At 51.5% G+C, this 22,804-nt stretch overlaps 1 protein-coding gene across 9 annotated transcripts in view; it reads right to left on the bottom strand.

Annotated features, from left to right (window-relative positions):
* The window catches only part of MEGF11 (multiple EGF like domains 11), a 332,393-nt gene that overhangs the window by 194,498 nt on the left and 115,091 nt on the right, over positions 1 to 22,804 (bottom strand). For all 9 annotated transcript variants that reach the window (XR_004320355.1, XR_004320356.1, XM_032480910.1 and 6 more), the window contains exons 3-4: positions 18,990 to 19,091; positions 15,047 to 15,147 (exon numbers count right to left, since the gene is read on the bottom strand). Coding sequence is in view for 7 of the 9 variants with exons in the window: in XM_032480910.1 (XP_032336801.1) it covers positions 15,047 to 15,147; positions 18,990 to 19,091 (203 nt within the window). In the remaining 2 variants the exon portion in view is untranslated. The remainder of the gene's footprint in view (positions 1 to 15,046; positions 15,148 to 18,989; positions 19,092 to 22,804) is intronic.

The following is a 22,804-nucleotide window of genomic DNA, read 5'->3' as shown; positions in this document are numbered from 1 at the left end:
AGGAGGTCCTTATCCAGGACTGTCCCAGATGGGCCTAAACAAACTTCTCCCCCTTGTCTGGAATTCCCTCCCCCTATCCTGGCCAAGTAGTTAAGTCTTCAGGAGAAACTGTGAAGTCCTGAGCCAGCCCCTGGGAAGCGTATGAACCTCCCGCTGACATGAAACTTGTCAAGATAACCCCAGGGACACAGATGCTCACCACCTTGACACAAGGCCAACAGCATTTCCAAAGGTCAGTGACTTGCGTGAATCTTTGCCAATCACATTGCCTCTATTTGGCTCTTCCTCAATCCATTTCTCTAAAATCTACAATCTCATGTTTCCATGTTCAGCTACTCCCTTGGTCTTGGGTCTCCTGTTAACTTTGCCCGTTGACTTCCCAATGAGAAAAGCCTCTGCCCCACCGTCACCATAACTGGAACTCCTGCTGCACAGAAGTTCAGAGCTGCGAGGTCTCTGGCATGACAGATGAGGGAGGTGAAGCCCAGAGAGGTGGGCGCCTGCACACAACAGCAAGATGACAGCCAAGTGGGTGACGAGAACCCCATCTCTGAAAGCTGGGTGAGGGCTCACATCTGCCAGCACCACGGTGGCCCCAAGCCCCAGGGAGGTGGCCTCCTGCTAGAGGCAAAGGCCAGGTGCTCTCAGCTGGGGTTCAGTGACCCCTTCCTCAGGGGCAGAGGCCAGTGTCAGGGAGGACTCGCCAACAACAAACCAAACGCTTAGTGCCCTGGGACGCGGAAGCCCCCCAACCAAAACCATCCCATCCGACACCAGATGGCATTTGACTTTAGGGCTAAAGACCTCAGCTGAGTTCAAACCCCGGCAACCGGCAGAGAACGTAGCCCCGAACCTGGCTCCTGCCTCCGGGGCTTCCATGCAGAGAGGCAATTAAAAAGGAGGAGGCTGTGCTCTGATTAGAAAAAGACAAAGGCGGCCACAGCGGGCGAAGCCACAGAGTTGGCCCGGAGCTTGTGCCTGCTCCCTGGGATAGAGGTAGGAGCCCACAAGAGGAAAGGGAACCCTGAGCCGAGGAAGAAGAGAGAAGCAGACGGAAAAGGCAAAACAGACCCGACTTGGCCTCCTTCTGCCAGGCCCGGCCCCGCCGGTCCCGCCTCCCCAGAATCAAATCGGCCGGTAGTGCTTTATGTAATAAGCCCATTGTGCAAAACAAGATTCAAAGGGACAAGCCGAACAAAGCATCAGTCTCCCTAACAAAGACCACTCCACTTAGTATATTAGGTGTTCTTTCCACCTGACACACTTTTAAAGGAAGATCTTCAATTACCACGCGCCGGCGGGGCAGAGCAACAAAAGGGCTGTCCGGTGACTTTATTCTCAAAGTCTCGAGCAGGCATTGAAATGGTTTTATGTAACAGAGATACTCATCTAGTCCATATAGTTTTGAGAATCCTTTACGGGGGACTGAAGGGCGTTTGAGACCTGCGGCTGTTTCAAAGAGATTTTCTGCAGCTTATGCATTTACTTTGCCAAAAGCTGAGCTGAGCAAACAAACAGAGTCCTCTAAATCACGCTCGCTGGCTGCTGATTTACTATCAGGCTTCCGCAGTTTGTTTGGTGGACCGAACCTTGCGGATAAACAGAGACCAGGGTCCTGGTCCCTCTGCTTGGCCACATCAAATGGATAGGGGCCGCCTTCTAGTGGCCCCCCCTGAACCCCCACCGCCACTTCCAGATTTGGGACTTCCACTTTCCTTCCCTTCAGTCCAGCTCAGCCAGGGTAAAGGTGGCCAGAGGGGCAGGTCTTTGTCTGGCCGGGGGCGAGAGAAGACCTCCCTGGCCTTTGCCCTTGGTTCCAGGTCTGTCTCCATCCCGGGGAATGAGATTGATGGTGTCACTTGACTCCCCCTTCCCACTCCATTTGGAGCAAAGATGCGAGGCTGGCTCCCTGGGTGACAATTCGGCATCGTTGGCTGCTTGAAAAGGAGAAGGAGAAAGTGAAGTGGGAAAGGATGATGGGAAAGGTGACTCTCAGGAGAACCGAGGGAGACGTGCACACAAACTCTCTCAACACGCAAGCACACAGATAGATGTGCCCTCGACAGGGGTTGTGGGAGCCCCGTCCGTGGGGAGACGTGACATACACCAACAGCAAGTGCACACGCAGAGAACATGCATGCGCACGCCCGACACATACAAGGGGGGCTCTTCACGCACGGCGGAACCTAATCCTCACGGATATACACGTGTACATGTAATAAAAGTGAATACTTCCGTGCCATGCGCTTGGTTTGCAGAGAATCACTTATCTAATCTTCACAACAACCCCATGAGGAAGGGACTATGGCTACACCACATTACAACCGAGTAAACGGAAGCACAGAGACGTTAAGTACCCAGCCCACAGTCACACAGGCAGGAGGCAGCAGTCCAGTTTTAGGGTCCATGATCTTGATCTTAACATTGTCAGGCACAACATGCCACATAGACACCCCTCTCAAGGGCTGGAAGCAGCGTCCATACATGCCAGCCCCTTGCCCCCAACACACAGCCATATGCTGTGTCCCTTCCTCAAGGGTCCAGACATATCACATCTCTAGGGTCAAATGAGACCCTGGCGCTCTGGTTCAGGCCAAGACTTACACTGGGGAGGAGGATACCGAATATTAACATACTTCTGCTCTGACTGGTAGGTGGTTGCCACCCCCACCCCTCTCCCAGCCCCCACCTACTCATGATGCAGCACCTACAGGGTTAACCCCTGGCCCCACAATGGGCTTCTAAGACCCTGTTCCCTTCTAACCTATTGCTAGGCGTGCCATACTTGCAGTTAAATATTTTTATTCTTACCCCCAGGGATAGACAAGGTGAGGACAGTCCTGGATGGGTGCTTGCCATCAGGTGAGGGGACCAGGCTCTCAGGCCCTCCATGAGTGATGGCCGATGCCCGGCCAGCATGGTATGAGGGGGTGTCCAGCTCCCCCAGCCCGGCCCCACCCCACCCACTTGACAGGCAGCTGATCAAAGCCCTTCAAAGACAAGGGTACTGAAGTAGCCGTCGGGAGGCAGAGGCAGGCTCCGAGTCACCATATGCACCGTCACTGAAGCCACTCAGCTCTCCTTCATCAAAGAGCAAGCATCAGAGGAGACCTGGGGACCAGCATGTCCATCGTCCACAAAACCTCATAATGGCCACTCTCTGAAACCTCTCTGCTACAAAGGCCAGCAGTCCAGAGGGAAGAAGGAGCTTGACAGAACAGAAGGCACTACAGGAAAAATCTGCTGCCTTCCCCTGACTGGAAGTTCAGCTCAACCCAGAGGGCTGGCCTCCGGGTTCTGGGGCAGTGGGCTCAGCCCCTGCAGAGCCCCAGAGCAGGGTCCCGACTCTTCGCACATGCATGACACTGGGTTCTGGGAACCCCAGGAGATGGGGTGGGAGAGTGGGGACAAGGACCCTAACTGGGCAGGCCACCATCCACTCTGGGATCTCAGGGCCCTGCCCAGAGACCACACTCTTTGGGTGTCCTTGGAGGGTCCCTGGGAGAATCCAGCCCACATGTCCTCCTTCTGATCAACCAAGTTGCACAAAGCATGTTCCCTGCTGGGCCCTGGGCTGGATGCTAGTGATACAGTGGGTCCTGAGCCTCGGCTCTGAACAAGCTCACCATCCACAGAAAGAGAGGATGAGGAAGTTGACAGTTACAAGGGCAGGTGGAGGTGAAAGGGGCTGAGATCAGGACTGGAAGGGGAGAGGGAGAAGGTGGTATTGGATGGGGCTTCCAGGGACCAAGCAGCTCTGCCCTGAGTCTCCAAAAGCCACCAGGCAGAAACTGGGGAAGCAGGACCAGGGTTCTAGGAAGCAGAGGCGGTCTGTACAAAGGCCTCAAGAGTGAGTATGTGGAGGATTCAGGTGCCTGGGTGGGGCGCAGGGGGCGAGCAGACCCAGAGGGACCCTGGGGAAGTGACGGAACACAATGATGAGGAGCCTGGGGTACAGCGTTTGGAGAAAGCTGCAGTAGCGGGTGTGGAAGGGAAGTACCCAGACGTACAGGACCGGGGAGGCAGAGTTGGAACAGGCTGGTGGTAACTGATCACTCAGTACTTTCTGAGTCCCTACTATGTGCCTGGCACAATATGAGCCACTGAAGACCGTTCACAATGACATGTTTTTAAAAGGGTGTTCCTGCCCTTAAGAGCTTACAGTTCACCTTTTCATTCATTCATTCGTCATTTACTGAACACCTACTATGTGCCAGGTGCTAGCCTAGGAGTAGAAGTATCAGCTAGGAACAAACCCAAGTCCCTTGTTCCTCTGAGCATATATTCTAGTTAGAGAGACAGAAAATAAAAAATATATATATATATTCATGTCAGGTAGTGACAGTGCCAAGGAAAAAATAGGAGAAGGGGTTACAGAAAGATGTCAGGGAGGGGATGCTATTTAAGATGGAGTGGTCAGGAAAGACTCACTGACAACATGCGATGGGAGAAGACACTGAGTGACATCAGGGAGTGAGCCACATGGATATCTGGGGGAAGAGCATTTGGGCAGAGGGAACAGCAGCACAGGGCTTCCTGTGCGCTGAGGAAAGAACATGGGGCATGCGCAGGAAGAGCAAGGAGGCCAGCGTGGGAAGGAGAGCGTGGGAGGAAGAAGGCGCCAGGCCCCGTGGGGCCTGCAGCACAGTGAGAACATCAGAGAAGCAGCAAACACTCAGCAGGGAGGGACCAGAAACCAAAGGCGGTATTCCGTACCTACTGAGGAAATTCAGATGGAAAGGGGGGGGGGGGGTTTGCTTTGGGAAGTTTGCATAGAAAGGTGGGGAGTTAGGCTGGGGACAGGCTCGCTACTTCACAGGCTTTACCTGGCCCAGGACACCAGGAAGGGGGCTTATGTAAATGCCCAACTGCTCTGACACTAATAAAGGCTTCCCCGCTCAGAGGCTGCCCAGTCCAGAGAGCAGAGGTTTGATTACAGCTGCAGCTGGTGATTAAGGGGAAGCACCTAGATCCTTCCACGCTGCATCAGCACAGGGGACACTGCTGGCACTCGCTGCAGGTGGGGGCAGGCCTAGCAGGGAAGTTTCAGGTGAGGCCAGCAAAAAACAGCCAGCTGGACCCCAAAACTCTGCATCCCCTTAACCAAGGTGCCAGAGCACGGCTGCCCTCACCCACCGCTGCACACGCCTCCTCACTTCTTTCACCCCTCCCCGGGTCCTCCATGCTGCTGCCCCTGGAGCGATGGCCCCTCCGTGAGCATGTCACTGGCTGCTTTAACCCTTCAGTGACCTCATGAGATTGTCCGGTCTCCTCAGGGAGGCGCTGCCACCATGTTTTGGCCTGTGCTCCTGCTGGAGGTGTCCTGACCCCGCTTGCTCTTTCTTCGTTGCTCAGGCTGTCCCCTCTGCCAGAGAGCCCTCTTCCTCACACAAAGGATGCAAAGAGCAGGGGCTAACATTTACCGAGCTCTTACTACATGCCGGGCCCCGGCCTAAACGCTTTCTTTGCGGTCATTTAATCCTCACGACAGCCCAAAGCGGGAGGTGCTTCATACAGCCCTGTCTTATTTTACTGATGAGAAGACCGAGGAGGAGAGAGGTAAAGTAATGGTCTCAGGGTCACACAGGGGAGTGGGCTTCAAAACTCGTGTTCTGTCTTAACCACCGCCCATCTCTTCTCCTCTTGCAAGTTCCTACTCATTTTTCAGGCTCAGCTCAACTCTGATCTCCTTCAAAGAGTCTTCTTTGATCCCCCTGCCCTTGGATTCCCCAGACAGAATTAGTTGCTTCTCCCTAAGAGGTCTCTCAGTATTTGGGGGTATGAGTCTATTTCTTTCATTCATTCATTCATTCATTCATTCATTCATTCATTCTGTCACTCACTCATTCAGTGATTATTCAGCACCAAGTACCAGGCACTGTGCCAGACTCCGGGTATAACCCACGTAGAAGGCATGAGTCCTCTGCTTCGGGAACTCACTTTGAGTGGGAAAGGTGGACAGGCAAGGCAGCAGCCCTACCAGTGGGACAGAATGACAGAGGGGACCCAGATGCCGTGGGACCAGCTGCCACGTGGCTCCCAAACCACCACGTGGTGCCCTGGAGTGAAACAAGAGGAATCCGGAAGTTACTAACTGGAGAGGCGTCCAGAGCACCCACTGGGCCTTGGGGTGCTCGGCCCATGAATTCACTCATGCAGCAACTATTTACTGAGGGCCTGAAAAGCACTCACTCAGCTGCTCTGGGCATCCGGAATTGGTTCTCTAAGCCCGCGGACTGGGGACGAGATGGTGGCCACACCAGCTTCGGCCACTCAGCCAAGCGACCACTCCTTCTCAACCCCCAGCCTGGGAGCATCCTCTGTGTCCTTACCTGCTTATTTAATGTGCGTTTATTATACTGTGCTGGAATTTTTTTTAAGTTAAATATGTATTTACAGTATTATATATAGTAAATGTATACATAACCACATACATACATATATAAAACCATTTCTCCCCACTAGACCACGTGCTTCTGATTCATCTATTCACAGGACTCAGAAGTGCCTCCAAGGCACAAGTATCTAATAAATGTTGATAGATAGATGGACACATGGAAGGATGAATGTTGTTCTAGGCAGCAAAGCTCAGCACCAGGTGTGGGGGACCCCGGAGAGCAGCGTCAGCACTCTTTCTGGTGATGGCAGCAGGCAGGAGTCCCTGGGGGCGCCTCCTGGAGGGTCAGCAGAGAGTTACTTTACCTAGCAGCTGTGTGGAGAGGCCGGGTTTGAGACAGGACCCACAGCTCCGTGTACACACACACACACACGCACGCACGCAAGTGCGCGCAGCAATCCCCACTCACTCCCCTGATCCTGGCACCTATTGGACCCACCTTAGCAAACTTTCCAAATCAAATCAGTTTGTCTTCAGTCCCTTCCTCTCCCTATAAACCTCTCCACCTGCCGTACTGTATGACCCCGCTTTCCTCTCCTGGTCACAGGTCCCTCCTGTCAAGAGAAAACCCACTGCAGGGGGGAAATATACGGAAGTGAAAGTTGATCTCAACTCCTGGGCTTCACTTGTCCACATGGGCGAGTCACAGCCTCACCAGCTGCAGCTGCCCTGCTGTCCAAGGGCAGTAACAGTAACACTCACTCCTCCAGCCTATGAAGAGGAAGTGATACACTGTATGGAAATGCTGGGGAAACCGCCAGAGGTTACTGTTGGAAGTTAGCATTGAATTAAATGTCACAGGGTCTGGTTATAAAGCCCCCCACTCCACCGCTCACTACAAAACAGGGGCAGGTCCAGAGGCAGGGCAGAAAGTGCTAATGTAGGCCCCTCCTGCTCTAAACTGCCCCCAAAATGTAATTAAAATATTTTAAATATATATAGCTGAGCTCTAATGAGAGAAAGATAAATCCCTAAGTGTGAGAGAAAGGCAGAGGGAGTTGATCGGAGTTGCAGAAGGTCAGATGCTGACGCTGAGGCAGCCCAGGGAGCGTCAGCCCTCACTAGCTGCTGCCCCCAGTCCTCAGCCCAGGCTGGGAGCCCCGGGGTTAACATCCACACAGGGGCAGAGGAGGCCCTGGGAGCCGCCAGCACCATGGAGGGGAAAGTTGAAAATGCTGCCCAACCAGCCTAGGGAAAAAAGAGCGATTTAGGATGAGGAAAAAATGTCTTCCGTAAGAAACAAAAAAACCAGGAGGGGGGAATGGGGAGTGACTGCTTAATGGGTGTGGGGTCTCCTTTAGGGGTGATTAAAATGTTTTAGAAGTAGATAGAGGTGATGGTTGCACAACACTGTAAATGCACCAACTGCCACTGAATTGAATACTTGAAAATGGTTCGTATTTTGTTATGTAAATTTCATATCAATTTCTTTTAAAAAGGAAAAAAAAAATTCCCTAAGCCTTCACCATACTCTGTGCGGAATCTCAAGCCAAATTATCAGCAAAAGCCATTAGTGTGCCTAATGAGCAAATGCGAAACTAGTGTGTAGGGCTTGTGACCAACCCAGGACATGGGGGAGGGGAGACAGCCTAAAGAGTTCACAGCAAAAAAAATATTAAAAAATAAAAATACAACCTCTATAAGGAGACAATTCACAGTAGTGAAGAATTGGCAGTCATTAGAGCAGGCAGGTAGCTAGATGTGAGCAGAGAAAGGGCGGCGGGAAATGGCAGAAAACCATACATTTTGTGAACAAGAGGGGTCCTTGACAGACCAAGAAAAACAGGATCCTCTGGACTGATAAACCGTACCTTCTGGGCTGTAAGTGTCCTGCAGGCAGAAGGGTGGGACAGGACAGGGATCCCCACCATCCGAATGTAACCTTTCGATCATGATGACCTCAGTCCAAATGTAACCTTTTGCTTATGATACCCCCATCCGAATGTAACCTTTTGTGCGTCATGACCTCATCCAATTTTCTGAACAAGACTAAATAAGGAGGAAAAATCCCTCCTCCCCACCTAGGAAGGCAGAGCTGGGATGAAAATCAGGAAAGACGGCCCCAAGCCCCTCCCTGCCAATGAATATTCTGCCCGTTCACTTTTACACCCATATAAGGAGCTTGCCAAGGACACTCGGGGCAGCCACCCACCTAGGTCTGCCAGCTCCTTCCTTGAGAGCGTACTGTCCATCCCTGAATAAATCCTTGCTTTGCTTTCTTAACCTCTGCGTATTGTCTCTGAATTCTTTCTGCGACAAGACAAGAACCTCTCGACCCCAACATTATGAACAGGATAATTAATATTTTGGGAACTCGAACTAACAGCTCAGGATAGAACTATCTGAAGCGACTGATCAGAGAAATATGTTTAAAATAATTAAAGCAATTAAGGAAGGCGTAGGATTCATAATGAAAGAACAGGAACTACAGGCAGGAAACACGCAGACCTGAAAAACAACCTGGAGAACTCCTAGAAACGGGACATGTCGTCATCGAAATTAAGATCTCAACAGACAGCTTCATTAGCAGAGCGAAGGGGGTTTGAAAAATGGATCTGAGGAGAATGTCCAAGATACGACTCGGAGAGACAGAGAGATGAAAAATTAGAGCTTAGGAGAGAGAGAGAGGCTGCGGTGAGAGAGCCGGACACTTTGAAGCTCCAATACGAGGGAATTGGGAGAATGAAGGGAAGGAGATATTTGGAGAGATAGGGCTGCGAATTTTCTAGAACTGATAAAGGACGTGAATCCTTAATTTGAGGAAGATATACCTCCGAGGAGCCAACAGTCTGAATAAAAATAACTCCACACCCAGACACGTCCTAGGGAAGCCGCAGAGCACCGCAGTGGGAAAGCAGCCTCAAACTGCTGAGAGAAAATACCTGAAAACTTAGAATTTCATAACCACCATCCAAGAGTGAGGGCAAAAGAAAGGCATCTTTCGGCAGATAAAGCGTAAGAGTTGATCACTCGGGGACCCTTCTGGAAAGAGCCACTGATAAAAGAGCCTTCAAGAAGAATGAAGTCGAACCGGGAAGGAAGAGGTGAGAGGCAGAAGAGATGGGAGCAAAGAAACCAGTCAACACGAGCTGAATTTCAACTTAAATGACAACTGATTGTACAAAGCACCTGCAGTAATAACACAGGGTGCACAAATCCTCGAACAGCATCAGGAGTTTAGTGGAGTTAAATCTTACCTGCCCGTCAGGTTCCCTCAGTGCAGCCAACCTCCCAGATCCTTAAGCTGGGGCTCCCTCCCCCTCAGCCACCCCGAGACGCAGACTGACCCACCCCCAACCCCAGGCCAGGGCGGTCCCCACTCTGGGGACAACCCAGAGCACCCTCCTCCCGCCTCCAGGCCAAGCTCAGCCCATCACATGTAGATGAAAACCACACTGCTGGGCTCTGGCAGTCCCAGCAGCCACTGAAAGGGCAAAACAACAGGACCTGGAAGTCTAGGGGAACCACCGTCCCATGGGGCAAACTCTGACCAAGAAAAACAGGAGACAGAATTGGCAGAGAAATCCCCCTTCCTTGCTGGCTACTCTGAGCTGTGCTCTGTCCCTATTGCCTATGGGGAGAAGCCCCAGATGCCAAGGGGATGTACCTGTTAAGAACCTGCTGGGCTCTTTGCAATTTCCTGGAAGCTGTGGTCAGCACAGCAACCACGCCTTAGCGTAAGGAAGACCAGTGGTTTTCCAAGGGTGGTTCCCATTCCAGCAGCATGAGTATCCCCTGGGAGCTTGTTAGAAATGCAAATTCTCCAGCTCCACCCCAGATCGGAATGAGACTCTGAGGCTGGCGCCCGCTGGGAGTCTATACGGTAACAAGTCTTCCAGGTGATTCTGAGATTAGGTTATCAGGTGCTCAATAAAACACCCCCAAGCGCTGTGAATTGTGATCTGTGGCATCAATGGCACCTGTGAGAAGCAACAATACTGCTCACTAAATATTTCTGCCCTCTACCTTCAAGACCCGCCAGAACCCTCTACCCTCCGCCAAGCCAGCCAGCAACACCCCAGAGAGCAACTGCTCCGTCAGCCTGGGTCTTGGGGTGACGCTGACAAGAGCAGGCCCCAGCTGGGCCACAATGGACATGTAACATGAACAAGAAATAGAACTTAATTATTTTAAGCCACTGGGAGTTGGGTGTTGTTTGCTACGGCAGCATAACCAGCCCATGCAGTCTGACATCGGTGAATATTTTCAAAGAACAGAGCTTTCCGAGATGCCTCACACCTCACCACGTAAGTGGCTTAAAATGAGCTCTCTCTGCAGAGGTAAAGATGCCCACTGCCCTGTCTCGCAAGAAAGGATGCCCAGTGACCTTCAGGAGATATTTGATGCCTGGGCCACCAAGAGGGGCCAGGACTCAGCCGTATCTGTAGATGATGGAAGGGGATGAAGGAAGGGGATGAGTAGCTCTGGTGCAGATGGTTCCAGAAGGGCTGCCAAGGGCTCTGGGATGAGGATGGCATTTCTGGGGCAGAGGAAATGGTCCAAAGAGGAGAAAATAGGCCATGTTGCATCTGTACCAAGCTTTATGCTCTCCAGGACACTCTCACTCATTGCTTATCTTTCCTTCTTCCACCCACAGGGATGATCCATCCTATGACACAGTGGGTCTGGAGAGGCAAAGGGACTTACCCAAGATTGCATAGCAAGCTGGTGGCAGAGTCAGCCAAGGCTTTTACTCCCAGGCCTGAGTCCTTTACCACCTGCTGAGAAACAGGGTCCAGGAAGGTGCTTTGGAAGGGAGATTGACATCCGCCTGCCCCTTCCCAGAGCACAGGCCATGTGTCTGTGCAGGGTCCTGAGGACTCTTGCATTGGGTGGGTTCTCACCAGGTTCTGGTGAACACAGGTTCTCTAGCCTCCAAGGGATGGAGAGGGAGGAGTGGAGGGTCAGGGGCTGCAGGGCATCAGCTCCTGAATGCTCTCAGACCTACAAGCTTCTCATCTGGCACCCTGGGCACCATCCTTCACCCTCTCCCCACCATTTCTCCCTCTCACAAGTTCCCAGACCCTGGGGCCTCCACTCTCCCTTGGAGGGGTGACAAAGCTTGTGGGGGGGGCCAGCTAATTCCTCCTCCCTTTCCTCCCATCACAATAAGCAGGAACAAGAGTGCTGTTAATGGCCGACCCCTACCTGTTACGGGTTGAATTTTGTCCCCCTAAAATTCGCATGTTGAAGTCCTAACTCCCTGTAATGCAGAATGAGACCTTATTTGGAGATAAGGTCTCACAGAGGAAATCAAGTTAAAATAAGGTTATTAGGCTGGGCCCTAATCCAATATAACTGGTGTCCTTATGAAAAGGGGAAATTCGGAGACATATACAGAGGGTGAAACGCATGTGAAGAACGGGGTTATGTTGCCACAAGCCAAGGAACTACCAGAAGCTAGGAGACAGGCCGGAAACATATCTCCCTCACACAGGATCCCTCAGAGGGAGCCAACCCTGCTGACACCCTGATTTTGGACTTCTAACCTCCAGAACAGTGAGACAATAAACTCCTGTTGTTTAAGCCGTCCAGGCTGCGGTGCTTTGCAACAGCAGCCCGAGGAAATCAAGACCCGCCTCACCCAGTATCACCTCACACCAGTCAGAATGGCCATCATTCAAAAGTCCACAAAAGATAAATGCTGGAGAGGGTGTAGGGAGAAGGGAACCCTCCTACACTGCTGGTGGGAATGTAAATTGGTGCAGCCGCTATGGAAAACATTAGGGAGGTATCTTTAAAAACTAAAAATAGACTTACCATATGATCCAGCAATTCCACTCCTGGGCATATACCCAGGGAAAACTATAATTTGACAAGATACCTGCACCCCATTGTTCATAGCAGCACTATTCACAATAGCCAAGAAATGGAAGCAACCTAAATGTCCACTGACAGATGACTAGATAAAGAAGTTGTGGTGTGTATATATATATATACACCACATATAGAAATAAAATATGTATTATGTGTACTATATATAATATATGTATGTATATATACAATGGAATACTATTCAGCCATGAAAAAGAATGAAGTAATGCCATTTGAAGCAACATGGATGGACCTGGAGATCATCATACTAAGTGAAGTAAGCCAGAAAGAGAAAGACAAATACCATATCCTACTACTTATATGTGGAATCTAAAAAAAAAATGACACAAATGAACATACTTGCAAAACAGAAACAGACTCATAGACACATAAAACAAACTTATGGTTACCAAGGGGGAAAAGACTAGGGAAGGATAAACTCGGAGTTTGGTATTTGCAGATACTAACTACTATATAGAAAACAGATAAACAAAAGGTCCTACTGTACAGCACAGGGAACTACATTCAATATCTTGCAGTAACCTATAATGAAAAAAAATATCTATGTGTGTGTATAACTGAATCACTACGCTGTACACCAGAGACTAACACAACATTGTAAATCAACTAGACTTCAATTTAAACAATTAAATAAAATAAAATACCTGCCTCATCCAGCCAGATCCACCTGCCCTTCTCCCAGCCCAGATCTGCCCACTGCAGTCAGGCCCACCTCCACGTCTTTGCAGATGGGATGCCCTCTCCCACCCACATGCCATCCAGCCCCAGCCCCTACAGAGCCTTCTGAGTGATCGCCGGTCATGGCATCCTCTCCTGCCTAGCTTGTCTGTTCTCTGTCCAGCCTTCCTCACAAAGAGAGAGGCAGCTTGTCCACGTGGTTCAGAGCAGACTCTAGAGCCAGACAGCCTGGGCTCAAATCCCAGCACCACCACTTTCTAGTTGTGTGATCTTGGTCAAGTTACTTACATGCTCTGTGACTCAGTCTCCCCGTCTATAAAATGGAAGAAATAGGGTACCCACCTCAGAGGGCTGCTGTGAGGAACTGATGTGCTGATGAATGGAAAGTGATCAGAATGGTGCCTGGCATGGGGTGTACCCTGAAGACGATGAGGATGAAGAGGAAGAAGCTGGGAGTGGCAGAGATGAGATGCAAACCCAGGCTGGTGTGCCTCCTGCCCTCCCTTCCAGCACCACCATGCACAATGCCCCAGCTCACTGTGGAATCTCTCCTGTGCCCTCCTAGGAAAAGCTTTCGGACCTGAAATTGGCTTTTCTAGCTTGGCTTGCTGGAGATGGATAGGCCCATGGCACCAGCTTGGTGGTCAGTCCCTGGCTGTTACATAAGGAGTAGGCAGGGAAGCTGCCCTTCCCGGTCAGCAAAACTGAGCCTATGCTATCAGGACACTCAGTGCTTCTGCCCTGCTCTTCAGTTTCCAACAGCTCTACCAACGTCCACTAAATGGAAATTAGAAAGGGGATGGGCTCATCCGTTCCTAGATGCCCATGCTGACGTCCGAACTCCCTTTATAATTTCCCTGAGTCCATCACTGTGCCCTGAGCTCCAAAGGGCCGCTCACATCCGTCCTGCTCGGGCTTTATGAGTCCCCTGCCCCACCCCATGCCTGACTCTCGCTCCACTCCACACAGACAGAGCAGCAGCAGAAAGCTTCAGTCCTGATCTCACTCCTGCACCTGGTCCCCATCGTAACCCCATCCCAGGTGGGGTGCGGCCAAGGCTTTGTCCCAGCCCAGTCCTCTGCCCTGCTCCTGAGAAACAGCCTTTTTTGGGTTTGTTTTGGGTAAGTATCTGTATTTTTCCTGCAAAACCATCACTATTGAACCTATTTGGGAGAGCATTTTTCATTCATTCCAGTAATTCAATTAGAATCGAGTTTCTCTAGCATTAGGGGAGATGTAACATCAGTAGGGAAAATTGTCATTTCATTCCCAACAGCAGTACACCCACTCTGCCCAAATTCTCTCTCTGGTACAAGCTGGCTCGACCCTCCCGAATGCCAAGGAGAATATTAACAAGGAAACTCACTCTCCGAATCTGCCTCCAAATGAAGACACAGAGGCTCTTGGGCTGGATTCTCCTCTCAGTCATTAAACGTGGGGCTCCCAGCTTCTCTGGGAGTGGCTCCCACTGCACAACCCTGCCCGCCACCCAGAGGGCCTGCCGCTGCCAGAAACTCAGCCCTTGTCTTTCTGGGGACACTAAGGCTTCAGTTTTCTGAGCCACTCTAGACAAACAGGGAAAGAGATAAGGTGTGTCTTTCACGTGACCACCTTTTCTTCAGCGTCTCCCCGTCCTTTTTGGAAATCCGCCCACTTCCTGGAACCAGTCCCTTGTGATCTTATTCTTGCCATCAGTGATCCAGCCTTCCTTGCTTCCTCCCTTCCATCCATTCGTCCATCCATCTATCCAACCATCTTGCCATCCATTTAACCATTCCGCCCTCCTCCCATCCAACAAAGCCTTCCTGAGCTCCTCAGCTCTGTGCCAGGCACTCAGCACTTCTTCCCCATCGCTCCCCAGAGCACCCACTCCGGAGAAAGTCCACATCCCTCCTGATCCCATCAAAGCCTAGAATGGACCTGCTTCCGTCCACCCTCTTAGTAGGCTGATTTGATAGACAAATGTGTGCTAACGTGTTTGCACCAGACGCATCATCCCCTCTGAGCTGGCAGCTGGCAAAGACTACTGGAGCCCTCAGGTCACCTGAGGCTTGCTGCCCAGGGCCAGGATGACAGCCCTCCCTCCCTTCCCCGGGGTCCCCCTCCCCTCCCCGCCCTGCTGCAGCCCCCACATACGTATGCAGAAGTCTCCATTCTCATAGTAGCCAGGGCAGCACTGCGACCTCCGCCGGTACATGGTCCGGAGCCCACGCCGATATGCCGTCTTATAACTGATCCTAAGGCACAAGGGAGAAAGCCACTTGAAAGTATTGAAAATCAATCACTCCTGTTAGAATGATATTTGTGTTAAGCTATAGCAAGGATGCCATTCAATAATTACTTTAAAATGCATGGTGGCTTCAAATATAAAAAAAATCACAATAAAGAAAAATCGATGGTGAGATCTGAGCCATTGTGATGCCGAATGTATTACTGCCAGCGTTTGCTATGCCTGCTGACTTTCCCCCAGTCTCTTCACAGTGGTATTTAAAAGGGTTGCAGAAAATACGTTCCGGGTGACATTGTAGAGGGTAACCAGGGGCTCCTCCTTAAAACCTCCAGGCCCCAGGCTGAAGCAGCCCAAGGGGTGACCTGGACAGGAGTTGGCCCTGAAGAGTTTCTGCACCAACCACCACCACCCCAAGACTGATCACGGCCCCCTGGGGATTGGCCCACCCACTGGGAGAACTGAAGGACCAGCAAAAGGACCCCCTGAGTCTGACTTGGTCCCAGAGAGTGGCTTAAACTCCCTCACACCAAAAATAACACCCCTTAGGGAAGAGCTTCACATGCCATCCCTGGGAAGGCTCAGAACTGACACTGGCTTTTGCAGAGGAAGAAACTAAGGCCCAGACAGTAGGAACTCTGGACGGGGAGTGAGAGACCGGGGCTCCAGCTCTCATGCTGACACAGGCATTGAGACTTCACCCTGTGCCAGAGAGATTTATAGGCAAAATCTCATTCTATTCTCCACCTGAGACAGGTAGCTTTATTATGCCCCCTTTATTTCTTTTTTAAAGTGTTTATTCTTATTGTAGGTATTCCCCTCTCTTTGTTTTATGGATGAGAAAACAGATTCAGAGAAGTTAATGACTTTCCTGAGGTCACCGAGCACATAAGTTTCAGGGCCAGGATTCAAACCCATCCCTCTAATTTCAAAGCTACTGGGTTTAATCTATGCCCTGTACCAGTTCCCACAAGATGGCTTGTTGAGCTTATGCGATGGCCCTGCGGATCCCTCTTTGGGCGACAGAGCAGCAAGGTCTGGTCACTGGAGGTGCCTACAGCCTGCTCTCCACGGAGGGTCAGGCCGACTCGGGCAGGGAGTCCTACAGCACAGGCTGGGCCAGCCCTCCCAGTCCTTAAAGCCCTCACTTTATGACAAAAGACAGTGAAGGACTCCAGGGAAATCTGTTATATTTGGGAATGTCGTAAACTAAGGTCATTCTACTTTGTCAAAAGCCCATGATGGAAGGTAAGCCGGCCTCCAAGTGAAGCTATTTCCCTGGCACAGGCAGGCAGCTCCTGGCAATTTCAGGAGTTGTGTGAGCCTCTCAGATAAAGAATGACTCAGGGTTGACTCAGAGGTCACGCATCTGTGCCTCCTACCAAACGAGGCTACCCCCAAGCCCTTCCAGGGGGGCGGCGGTCTCAGCATCACGAAGGCCTCCCAGCAGAGAGGTGTCGCCCACTGCTTCCGGCTTTCCCATCCTTTCTTGCTCCCAGTGCTGTGGTGGGAAGCAGGAGAGGGAAGGGGCCGGGGCCGGGCTGCTCTCAGAAGGATGCTGTGTTCAAACACGTCATCCCACACTGTGGGAGACTGATGGTGCAGCTGTGGGCATGCACATTCCGGGTCATCAGGAAGGCTGCAAGGTGACTCAATAATTTAGCAAAATAGTTCGTGTTCCAGGAATGCAGCCCATTTTAATAAGCAGCCTCTCACTCACCCTATCCCGGTGGTGATGGATGGCAGCTCCAGCCTACAAGCCCCCAACAAGGCCACTCCTCACAGCAAGCCTGGCTCTGGCACAGGGCCTGATAGAGTCATCAAGGGAGCAGGATTCTCTGTCTGCCTCTGCCTTTGACCAGGGCCACAGGCAGCTAACTTGGCATGGGGTGAGGGGGGAGTTGGGAGGTGGGATTTGGTCCCACCTCCTCATTTCACAGTCACGGGATAGAGGAAGGGGATGCAGTAATGGATGAGGAGCTCCTATTGTACCAACGCCTCTGCAAACAACTGTACAGTCTTGGGGGAGAACTACCTGAAAAGCCCTAATGAGAGAACAAAGGCAGATGCTGGAGGGAAGGAGGAACTTGGAAGAAGGCAATGACACTGGGCAAGGTGAGCCCAAGGGCAGGCCCTGGTCAACGATATTCCAGGTGGCTGAAATTCAAACAGAGGACACACAGCCTTACTGTTTTAAGGAACCACAGGATAAGTCAAAGGTGGACCCAGCAACCAGAAAGTGACAAGGGAAACCCTTGAAAGGAGAGAGCCCCAAAAAAGAAGCTCCAGATTTTTTGTAAAACCTCTGCCTGAACTTCTGGCCCCTGAATTACATGAGTGGAAGTCAGGTTCCAGGCAGTCCAGCAAAGGCTAAAAATACCAAACTTTCAGAGTTTGGAAACTGAGTTTAGCCAAGTTAACTGGCTCCTAAAACAAACAAACAACAACAACAAATCTGGAGGAACATAAGAGAATTCAGTCTCCACAGTCTGTTGTTGATAATGCCCAGAATACAATCCAAAATTACTAGACACATATAGAAACCAGAAAGTAGTACCTAAGGGAAAAGGCAATCAATGAAGACCAACCCTGAGATGACCCAGATATTGCAATTAGCAGACGGATTTTAAAGCAGCTGTTATCTATGTGAGTCTCACAGCAAGTTACTAGCAAAACCCCAAAGAAAACCAGGACTTTGGCTTTTGCAGCATACAGCAAGTTTCGCCATCCACATTGCTGCCCACCATGATGTTTGCATAAACTCCGAAGAGAGAGCAGGCCCACAAGGAGGAAGCAAAACAAATCTTGAAGCAACACAGATGCTCAGCAACTAGGAAACAGGCCTACCTGGCGGCCTCTCCTTCACTTATCCTTCATTGGCTAAAATTTCACTCCTCAGATAACAAAGCCACCTTGCCTATATCTAATACCTGGCTTTTCTCCACTTTCCTCTGCTCTTTTCAAAGTTTCTGCGCATCCCTGACCTCACTGGGCCCTGTGGGTAGGTAGGGCAGGGATCATTGTATGTCTGATGAGTACGCTAGGAATCGCCTCCAAATAAAGTGACTTGCCCAGGGTTGTCCAACAAACCGTGTTCTCTCTCCCTGCCCCTCCTCTCTCCCCGGTGCCGTGAGGACCTGGCATGATTTCCAGGAGGGCTGCCGACAAGCGAGCAGGATTCCCACATGAAGTTGCTCAGATGGACCGCTTCCCATGGGCAGCCAGGGCCGGGTACCGAGAGGTGCTGAATTCTAGCCTGCACCCTGTTCTCCCAGTCGGGTACCCTGCATGGGGCTACATCTGCTCAGATGAAGGCCCTCTGAGGTCAGATTTCTCCCGAAGCAGACTCGGAGACAAGGATTCAAAAATCAGCAGTGTATTGGAGGTGATTCTAGGAAGCACTGGGAAGGGAGTGGGAAAATGAGACAGGGAAGTAAAGGCAGCCAGTTCAGGGCGTGCCTTTGAGCAGGCTACTGCTGTGGGCGACTGGGGTTCCGTCCCACTGGGGACCATGGGGATACATGCAGAACCTACCTCAAAGTTGTCCCCTCTACCCTAAGGGTAAGGAAGCTGGGGTGTTTGTCCACAACTCCCCAAGTGACATTGGGTGAGGGGTGTCCTGCGAGGGCAGGAATTCTTGGCATTCTTGGCCTGCCCTGCCCCAGTAAGCTGCTCTGCCTACGAGGAAGTCCTCAGCGGAGCCTCTCAGGTGAGGAGCAGGAGTGGGTACCGAGGGGATGCAGGCTGCGCACTGACTCCATCTGCTACGGGGGCCTCTTACTAACTTGCAGGAAGATGAGCCTGTGGGCCCGTCTCTTCTCCCCTCTGCCCACCTTGGAGAGTGGTACTCACCGGTGCCTGGTGCACTTGAACCAGTTGAGGATGTCTGTGCATCGTGTATAGTAGATCTGGTCAAAAGGGTGTGCGTACGATTCCTGGACAGTCACGGCATAGCTGAGAACCAGATGGAAGATGGAAGCTGTGGTCAGCACTTGGGAAGTGGAGCTGATGTTCAGGAAGGGGCCTCTCTCCCCCCAGGGGAGCCAGGCCCCACAGCCAAGCGTCCAGGGGCTCCAACCTTTCCTCAGACGCTCTCAGCACTCAAACCTCCCTGACCTTGGGTTGGATCCAGGACACATCCCTTACTGCCCTCTGGCCTAGCACATTTTCCGAAGTCTTAGTTCATTTGTTCATTTAACAGAGAATCAATACAGGAGGGCTTGCGTTTATTCTGTGGGGCTCTGGAAGGCAAAAGCCAGCAAGTTTTAAAATACCTTATGTTTGTTCAGATCTTTATGGTTTTCAAAGCACCTGCATGGAAGCTGATCTTTGCAGCAACTCTGTGCAGTAAGTGGTCCCATTTCACAGATGAAGAATCTAAGACTTGGCGGCAAGTTGCCCAGGTCATCCAGCTTATACCAATAACTGCTAATACTTGAATGCCTTGTGTTAAGTGCCCTCTTAATCCTCATGCAGTTTTATAAGGTAGACGGTGGCACTGTTAGCCTCATATTACAGGTGTGGGAACTGAGCATCAGAGAGGTTAAGTGACTTCCCCAAGGTCACCCAGCTACCTTCTGCTCTATTGTATCTCTAGTATAGCTGGGGGTTCATCGAGGACGTGCCCCCGGACCTCCTGATCGAAGTGGTATCTTGTCACCTGCCTGTTCGCTGTAAACCTGGACCAGTGGGTAGAAGCCCTGGGGAAGCAGGTCTCAGCCTCACCAAAATAAGCCTTTCCACCTGCCCATGTCGGCAGGAGTTGCATGAAAGGGCAGTCAAGCCAGGGTGTAAAGGAAGGACCCACACTTCCCGCACGGGCTGGGAGAGGACCTCAGCTGAGATTTCAGGAATTAATTTTTCTGTCGGTTGGTGTTATTCAGTGTTTTCCCCCAGAAGGCTCACTGACCTGGGCCAGATGGCCAGGTTCAGGCTATAAAAGCCCGTCTGCTTTGCCCGAGGAAACTGTCAGTTTACTTGCAGGGGGGCTGGCCTGCACTGAGTGGGCCCCCAGCAGGCTCTCTGCTGCCTGAAATGTCAAAGGTCTCGAATTCAGAAAGAGGAAGCCAGGAGCAGGCAGCAACGCAATGGACTCAGGGTGGAGGGACATTCTGTTTCTCCAAAGCACGGAGGATGTACGGAGGGTCCTTGCTGAGCCTCTACCAGCCACACATCAGAGACGTGCGTCAGAGGAACACGTCTATGCAGACATGGCCCAAACCCCTGTTTAATCACCAGGCTTGGAGAAACTGAAGCTGCCTGACACCCGCCCCTGGCTTCCAAAGCCCCTTCCAACTCTGAAGATCCATGCCCCAGTGCTTCTGCTTGTCTACTGAGTCCCTCACTTAGAGGAATGAGAATGAACGGCTAAGCGTCCACGGCCCTGGGTCAAGTGTGTACCCTGGCCCTTGGTAGCAGCATGTCCTTAGATACGGCACTAGGTATAAGCCTCATTTCCTCACCTGTACACCTTGGATAAATATTACCAGGGACTTCATGTACTTACTGTGAGGATTAAGGGGGGCAATGTAGTAACTACCTCTCAGGGTGGGAGGCAGTTAAAGCAAGATAACACATAAAATGCTCAACACAAGATAATACATGTGAAATGCTTAGCAGGTATGCAGCCAGTGTCTAATGGATGCTGGCCACCATCATCACCATCATTATACGACTGGCGGTGCCTCACCTCCTTGCTAGGCACTGAGGGGTAGTTCCTTCCCGACCACTGCGGGGGACGGGAAGCAAGACCCACACACAGACCAGACTCCTCGCCTTTGTTAATTAAGCCCCTGGGGGTTCAGGCACCCCTCCTGGCACTGACGGGGACAGTGGGTGCTCAGAGAAAAGGCATCAGCCCAACAGAGGCGGTGGGGAGGGTGTCATGGGGGACTGATCTGTTTCTGCAGGGGTGCCCTGAGCGGGGCGAGTCTGGCAACCAGACCTTGAACCAAGTCCAAGTCTCTGGGTGAAGTGTGCGCCCCTGGTTTCACGGCTGGGTGGTTTAACGCGCTCATTTGCCAACATGCTAATGAGGGGCCAGATTAATCTTGTAGAGCCGGGCTTTACTAGCCAGGGGAGGCCTTTCCGCTGGGTTTTATGGTGGAGGGGCGTAATTAATGGGGAGCCTGCCAGAAGCACTAATCCAGCTGGGAAATTCTCCCTAAGCGGTCTCCCGGGACCAGGGTGTGTTTCGGGAATGACACAGACGAGACTCATCCACGTGTAGCTTGGCAGTAGGGCTCCGCTGGAAGAACCAAGAAGGCAGAGGCACCTAGTGACATGGGGACTGGGGAAGCCCAGGGGGTCCGCAGGCCTCCTTCCTGCTGCTAGACTCACTCCACGTCCTCCCATTCAAGCAGTATCTTCAGTTGATAGCCCAGTCAGCCTGCAATGCCGGCTCAGTGCAGGTTTGGCTCAGACTATTTTCACATTCCAAATGTATTTATGTCGGGCAGGTTTAAAAAATGAGAGAGTTTGGTTTAAGTCTGAAGGGAGCCACTGATGCAAATGGCACTCAGAGAAGAGAAACGTCAGGGTGAGCCCTGCCATCAGGGGAGGCTTCCTGGAGGAGAGGGGCTTGGTTGGAGGCACTGGGAAAGGCGTAGGTGAGCAGACAGGAAGGAGGCATTTTGGAAGCAGGGATACAGCACAGACATTGGCAGGAAGCAGCTGTGTCCCAATCGGGAAAGGTGGACGAGAAGGGGTTGCTGAGACCGGAGTCTGCAAAGCAGAGACCAACGTGGAATTCCACCTCACCCACTGGGAAATAAAGGTTTACATTCACCAAAACCAGAGGAGGCGAGGGGCCTGGTTCAGCTCACAATTATGTGGAAAGTATAAAAATACCGCATGTTCCAAGGCTCCAAACCAGACCTATGGAATCAGAGTCTGTGGAGAGGATCCAGGAGATTCTGATTTTCATTCACGCTCCAGGGAGTGTGATGCGCATTAAAGTCTATGATAGATAACTGTTCCTGCAAAGCCAGAGTTGTCAACGAGAAAAGACAATAATTGAGCTTTATGATCTTCAAAGCCCTTTCATGAAACTGGTACCCTGATCATTCAACAAGGCTGTGAGGCAGGGGTAATGACTCCCCCAACTTTACATACAGAGGTGGAAGTAGGCTCAGACACACCTCCAAAGTCATAGGGCTAACAGGTGGAAAAATTCAAACTGGAGTGAACCGAGGTCTTGTCACAAAATTTGTGTTCTTCCCACTTCACCAACAAAGGGGCACGCCAGTGGCAATGCTGCCTTCTCCAGCCCCCGGTCACTGGAGACCACGCCTGTGCGGGCACTGACCCCCTGCCTCCCCAGCCAGTCCGTCCAGCGCCCTCACAGGCATGGAGCACAGCCCTCCCCACTCACCTGCCCTCCTCTATCAGCCGCTTCCTCCAGCAGGCCCTCATCTTAATTTTATTCATTTGATTTATTAACATCTAAGGGGCAGTGTCATCCTGGTCAGCATGGCCAATCAATTCCAGGCTTTAATTCGGTTTTTCCTGATTGGGTCTCTGGTCACTATCTTCCTGCTCACCAAAATCAATACTTTCACCTTGTGCTTCAAAGTCAGGCCATCTGCAGGGCCCCGGCCTGTTCCCCCTGGGCCGAGTGCCGCAGCCAGAATGCAGCTGGCTCTTCTGAGGCACCTCCCCCACCCCCA

Source organism: Camelus ferus, chromosome 6 (genome assembly GCF_009834535.1).
Source record: "Camelus ferus isolate YT-003-E chromosome 6, BCGSAC_Cfer_1.0, whole genome shotgun sequence".
Lineage (NCBI taxonomy): Eukaryota > Metazoa > Chordata > Mammalia > Artiodactyla > Camelidae > Camelus > Camelus ferus.
This window is presented reverse-complemented; position numbering and strand designations above follow the sequence as displayed.